We start from the raw sequence: 6,000 nt of genomic DNA, 5'->3' as shown, positions 1-6,000 counted from the left end.
CACCACCGGCGGCCCCTGCTGGGAACTGTGGCCCCCAAAGGTGCCTGAAGGCTTGTACGACTCAAGGCCTCCCCTGGAACCTGTGCGACATGTGAGGACAGAGGTGCATGGGCACAGTGCCTACTCAGCCTGCACAGAGGGGAAAGGAAATCAGAAGGTGAGGCCCCTGAGGGCCGACGGGGCTTGAGCCTCAGGGTCCCCGTGGACAGCACGCTCGTCCCCACCCCCCAGGGGGAGAGAGCCGCAAGGGCGTCGCGTGGGCTCCGCACACACTCACTTCTGATTCCAGCTTTATTGGGACCGGACGCTCCCCTCCGGGGAAGGCAGGACACAGCCCATCCGAAACCCACCAGCTCTCTTCAAGTGGGAGGGCCCCGGGGACACGCAGTGCCCCGACCGCCCCCGCCCCACCCGGGCCACACTGACCCCCTCTCACCCGAGAAAGGGGCTGCCGCTGACAGACTCTTGAGGAGGGTTTCGGCAGAGGCGCCTGGATAATACGCGTGACTCGATGGCATCCAGGGCCCCAAGAGTCCATTTCAAGCAGAAGGAGGAGCCTGGCTCGGGGCACTGCGTGAGGCTGTCCCCTCCCTCCAGTACCCAGTGTAGGTCACAATAATTTAAAAGACACGATAGACATTTCGACGCTATATAACAATATAAGTTAACCGGGCCTGTGGACTTGGAGGAGTGTCCTGGGACCCGGAGAGGAGGGGGACCGGGGCGGGGCATTCACCGTGGCCTGGAGGTGCCGGGAACAGCAGCTGATGGAGTGTCCTGGCTTCCCCACGGGGTAGATGCCAGGGCCAGGGCCCAGAGAGTGTCACTCACCCCAGGCTAATGTCAGGCCCACTTGGCTTGTCAGCTGCCTGAGGACACATTTCCACAGGTTTCTGCATGAAAATACCCTAAACTGGGGGCCGGGGGGTGGACACACGAGCAGCGGAGGGCAACACACCAGGAGCCAGCCGCACACCACCCTTGCCGGCAAGCCACTCCCCGAGGGAGGGTGGACGTCTTCGCAGAGGACACGTCAGCCCCGAGTCCCAGGGTTCTGGTCTCTCCCCAGCCCGCACATGAGACCTGAGCAGGGCCCCCTCTCAAGTTTGAGGGTGAGTTGAACTTCAGGGGAGGGTGGGTGTGTAGGTAGGGACCCTGGGGGAGGGGTCTGGAGCGCAGACACCCGCCGGGACAGCAGGCTGGCTCTAAGCTTTCTCAGCATTGGAGTCAGGGCCCAAGGAGTAGGACTGGACCCAGAGGCCATAGAGAAGCCCCAGCAGGCATCTCTGGGGGTACAGGTCCCTGTGCGGCGGGCGGCAGGGAAGGAGGGGTACAGCCCGATTTCTCAAAACATGGGGGCAGTCTCAAGCCACCCTGGGTGTCCCCAGAGCATGTTGCCCAGGGTCAGGATGCCCGAGCCAAGGCAGGAGCCTCCGCTCTTCACTTCAGGGTCTCTGGCTCATTCTTGAGCCCTTTGGGGCCTCGACATCTGCATCTGTCAAAGAAGGCAGACACCCCTGACCCGCCCCCCACCCGCCAGCCCACCGCCAGCCAGCGCAGGGCTGTCCAAGGCTTCCGGTTGGCTCCGGGCAGGAGTGGGCTCTGTAAACTGAGGCTGCTGGGCTGGCGGGGGCACTGGGCAGGGGGGACAGCATTAGGGAGGGGACGCAGCACTCCTGGAGCCTGAGGTGGGGGACATTTTGATTTGTGTGATACGATTTTCAAGAAGGGTCCCTGTCCGTGGCTCTCCTCAGAGGCACGGGGGCAGGGTCAGAGGGTGCTGTGCAGGGGGATGCTCCCTCGGGTCCAGAAACGGGAGAGCAAGTGGGGGCCCCAGGGGCTGCGCTCACACGGGGTACACTTAGGACTGGCTATGCCTTAGTGCTACTCTTCTCTGATACTAACGACACATAAATAAACTTGGTCAACATCTGCCCGGGCCACCCCGAGGGCCCGGGCGGCGGGTGCGGCCAGGGGAAGGGTCCCGCGTGGGGGCCCGCGTGGCGTCCCGGCCCGCATGGCATTTCCACGTCGTCCATGCCACCAGGCGGGGGAGGGGACGCTCGAGTCCCGGAGGGTCCGCTTCCCCAGAGAAAAGCAGGAACTCCCTAGGCCCCAGAGGGACACCTCTGGGCTGGTCCGGGACAGGGCTCGGCCACAAGAGACCAGCGGGGCGGGAAGGAGTCCCCCGCAGTGGGGGGCGGCGGGGGCGCGCGCCGAGCGGTGTGCGCATGCGCGCCGGCGGGGCGCTCACTTGCAGGTGAAGACCTCGGTGCGCTCGCTGCACGTGTTGCACTTGACGAAGCAGCACCAGTGGAACTTGCAGTTGCACTGCCACACCTTGGTGTACTGGTGCGTGTTGTAGCCGCGGCCGCAGCACATGGTGTCGCAGCCGTCCGCGCCCGGGGACGTGCGGTTGCACAGGCGGCCCTGCGTGCCCACGCTGCCCGTGGCCGCGTCCTCCTCGCAGTAGTTGGGCGACTTCTCGATGTACACCAGGTCCGTCTCCATGGGCTTCTGGTAGCTGCGCAGCTGCTTGATGCGCAGGAAGGTGGGCTGCCGCAGGCGGCTGGCCCGCACCACCTCCACCTGCACCGCCGCGTTGTACTTCTCCTTGAGCATGTGGCCCACCTCGCGGAACTTGGGCAGCGTGGTCCAGCACGTCTTGGTGGTGCACGAGCCCGACACGCCGTGGCATTTGCACTCCAGCTTCATGCGCTCCTCCAGGACCTGTGGGCAGCAGGGCTCAGTGTGCGGCCTGGGGCCTGGGCTACCCCGCCCCACCCCCGACCCCACCCCTCCAGGACCTGTGGGCAACAGGGCAGGAGCTCAGTGTGCACGGGTGGCCCTGGTCTGGGTACCTCACCCCTACCCTCCCTTGCCTCCAGCCTAGCGGCCCCCCCCCCCCCCCCCCCCCGACTTCCCGCTGTAGGATCCCCCCTGAGTGCCTCCCCGGCCCAAGCCTCCCTCTTCTCATCCACCTAGTGGGGCTGCTGACCGTAGGTCCCCACTGCAGAGGACCTCGGGAAGGTCCAGTGAGAATATCCGGGATGCAACAGAGCCCGGCGTATGCTTATCAAATGTGGTTCACTAAATTTTCACAATCCTTCAGGTCAATGCGCCGATGTGGAAACTGAGGCCCGGCGGCACGCGGCTTGCTGCACGTCGCAGGGCAGCACGTGGAGAAGCTGGAGCTTCCGCCCAGCCAGGTGGGGTGCAGGTGCCCCGCGGGGAGCCCCACCCAGCTACGGTCTGTTCTTACGACGTGCCAGTCCCCACCTCTCCTTTGTACTTCCGCCCTCCTGCCCAGGGTAGGGCCCAGTATGTAGTTGGTGCTTAATAAAGGGCTGTTCAGTGGTATTTGCACGGAGCTCTGTGCGTGTCTGCTGAAGGACAGAGTGGGGGGACGAGCAGGGGTGAGGGCACGGGTCAGCGAGGCCCAGGCGTGCCGCCTGCTGGGAAGCCGGCCCCCGACAGTGTTGTTCTTTCTTCCCAGCTCCCCGAGGGCCCGCGATGGGCGCAGCCGTGTGTTTTCCTTGGGCCTCCCTCCGTGGTCCCGGAAGGCCGATTCCCAGAGCCAGCCCTGACCCCAGGTACTCATTTACCTGGATCGAAAGGGCCCTGCCAGCAGACCTGATTAAAGATGGGGAATCATTAGCTGCCGGCCCGCGGCTGAAGAAGGACCATTTGTCAGCTGTCTTGGCCCCACGGGCCTCACCTGGGCAGCCCCAGCCGGAGGGAACTTGGCCGCCCCCCCGCCTCCTGGGCCAGAACCCCAGCCCTGGCCCAGACGAGGAGCCCCACAGGGAATGAATGAATGAATGAGAGGAACATCGCACAGGGCCCGCCACTATCCTGATCACTTTCCCTGCCCTGCCATCATGGGGCCCTGGTCTTGGGCAAGGACCTCGGGGGCCCACGGTCCAGCATGGGGAACGGAAGAAGAAGCCTACGCAAACCATCCAGGGTGGGGGTTCCGGGGGCTGGTCCCTGCTGTGGTAAGGGGGCTTCCCGCAGGAGGGGTGCCTGCATGGAGTGTGGATGGGGAAAGACGAGCTGCTCATCTGGGCAGAGACAGAGAGGACAGTGCTCCAGGAGGGGGGTGGGGCAGACAAGGTCTGTGGAGGAGAGGTTCGGCCCACGTGAGCGTCTCGTGGGTGCTGGGTGGCCCCTGAGGATGGTGTCCTGGATGGGAGGGGGTGGGGGTGCGTGGGACTGCCTGGTCCAGCATCCTGTGGATGATGTGCTGCTGGGGAGACCTGGAGGCTGGCATGGGGAGAAGGAGGGGAGGCTGATGGGGAGGACTGAGCAGGGGAGGCCCCACTGTCAAGAGGAAGGAATATTCCAAGCTGGAATTACAGAGCCATGGGGTGTCTGGGTTGAGGCATGAACCAGAAGTCTGCCCTGGGGGTCTATGGAGGGGGGACCCCCTCCGGGGGGGGAAGCACATCCTGTCTGCCTCCTGCCCCTCTCCCCGCCCTCCTGTCCGTCCTTTTCCCTTCCTCACCCGTACCCCATGTTCATCTTTGCTTTAACCCTCCCCTCCCCAGAAAGACCCTTCCCCCACCAACCCACCCTTCAAGGCCAGCAAGCTTCTCTTGCCCTGACCACACTGCCTGCCACATACGACCCCCAGGCCAAGAGCTGACCCGATGGACGGCCTTCTCAGAGTCCCCAGTGCACTGGGCTGCTGGCCCAGGAGATGCCTCCTCCGACAGGCTGTGACGGCCTGAGACCCGCCAGGGCTGTCCAGGCCAGGTGGCCCAGGCTACCCCCGCCCCCGCCCTGCCCCCATCTCCCTGTCCTCACCAAGGCCAGGCGGCCCCACACCCACTGCCCGCCCGGGCACATTCAGACCACGCGCAGCCAGGCCGGGACGGTGGGCAGATGAAGCCGATTGGGCAGCTGTCTGCGAGTGGGGAGCCGCATGCTCGCTTGGCTGGGTCCCCGGGGACCGAGCCTGTCCTGGGAAGTGATCACAGGATTCAAGAATGTGCCGTTTCCGTCTCCAGCGCCCTCGAGATAAGAGTGACAGCGATGGTGGCGCCAGCCCTGCTGCCCCAGGAGACCACCTGGGAGGGCGCAGCGTGACCAGCCTCGCCCAGAGAAGTGGGGCCTTGGTTTCCCCCGTCGGGGGTGGAACGGGGGCCTCCAGGAAAAGGCCAGCCTGGTGTTCTTTCTGGAATAAGGGCACGGCCCAGGCTCTGGGAATAGTGCTCCGTTGTGGCCAAGCTTTGGGGGGGGGGTGCGGTGGTCACAGTATCCTCACGTCCACAGAAGGCACATAACCTGCCACTTGGGCACTGGCCTCGGGCAGGAGGGACGGAAGCAGCACATACGCCTCACACATTTCTTTCTGGGGCCTCAGTGGTGGCCTGACCCTCCGTGGGTGTGTGAGGCCCGGGGTGGGGGACGGGAAGGTCCACGTCGGCTTCACCCTCTCGCCCCAGCCACCGTGTGAGTTGGGCGTGGGCACCAAGCAAGGGAGAGAGGGAGTCCTGTGCCCCCTCCCCCCACCTGGGGACCCAATGTGGCCAGCAGCTTCTCTACCAGGGATTTGCATAAGTCACCCCTCCTGGACCCTGGGTTTTCATCCAGAATGGTAAGCCCCCTGGGGCAGGACCAGCTTGGACCCAAGATGAGGTCAGGTTAGGGCTGTAGCCCCTAATGGGGGTCCTGCCTGAGCTCCCAGGGCTTGGGACCCTTCTCAGCGATGGCTTTAGACCTCTGTCACCCCCAGGAAGAGCCCGGGGACATCCCAACAGCCGACCTCCCCGGCTGGGCTGGCTCCTGCCTTACAGGGCAGTAGGCGCAAAGATCTGCTGCTCTGGCGTGGCCTCCCTCTGCAGCCAACTGCTCCCGCCCATCCCGTCGGGACCGCACAGCAGGGTAACTGCTCAGTCAAGGCCTTGCTGTCGCTGTCCAGGGGAGGGCTGGGCAGGGCGGCCCTGGTGTCAGTCTCGCAGAAGCTGGTGGTACGTGGGTCTCCTGCTCAGCCTG

At 64.9% G+C, this 6,000-nt stretch overlaps 1 protein-coding gene across 5 annotated transcripts in view; it reads right to left on the bottom strand.

Annotated features, from left to right (window-relative positions):
* Positions 1-277: 277 nt before the first annotated feature.
* WNT7B (Wnt family member 7B) overlaps positions 278-6,000 on the bottom strand; it is a 47,847-nt gene continuing 42,124 nt past the window's right edge. For all 5 annotated transcript variants that reach the window (XM_082739657.1, XM_082739658.1, XM_082739659.1 and 2 more), the window contains one exon: positions 278-2,730. In XM_082739657.1, coding sequence (XP_082595783.1) covers positions 2,251-2,730 — 480 coding nt within the window. In that variant the 3' untranslated portion in view covers positions 278-2,250. The remainder of the gene's footprint in view (positions 2,731-6,000) is intronic.

This window comes from Mustela nivalis, assembly GCF_964662115.1.
Source record: "Mustela nivalis genome assembly, chromosome: 7".
Taxonomy (NCBI): Eukaryota; Metazoa; Chordata; class Mammalia; order Carnivora; family Mustelidae; genus Mustela; species Mustela nivalis.
The sequence above is the reverse complement of the archived record's forward strand: the minus strand, read 5'-3'. Positions and strand labels throughout refer to the sequence as shown.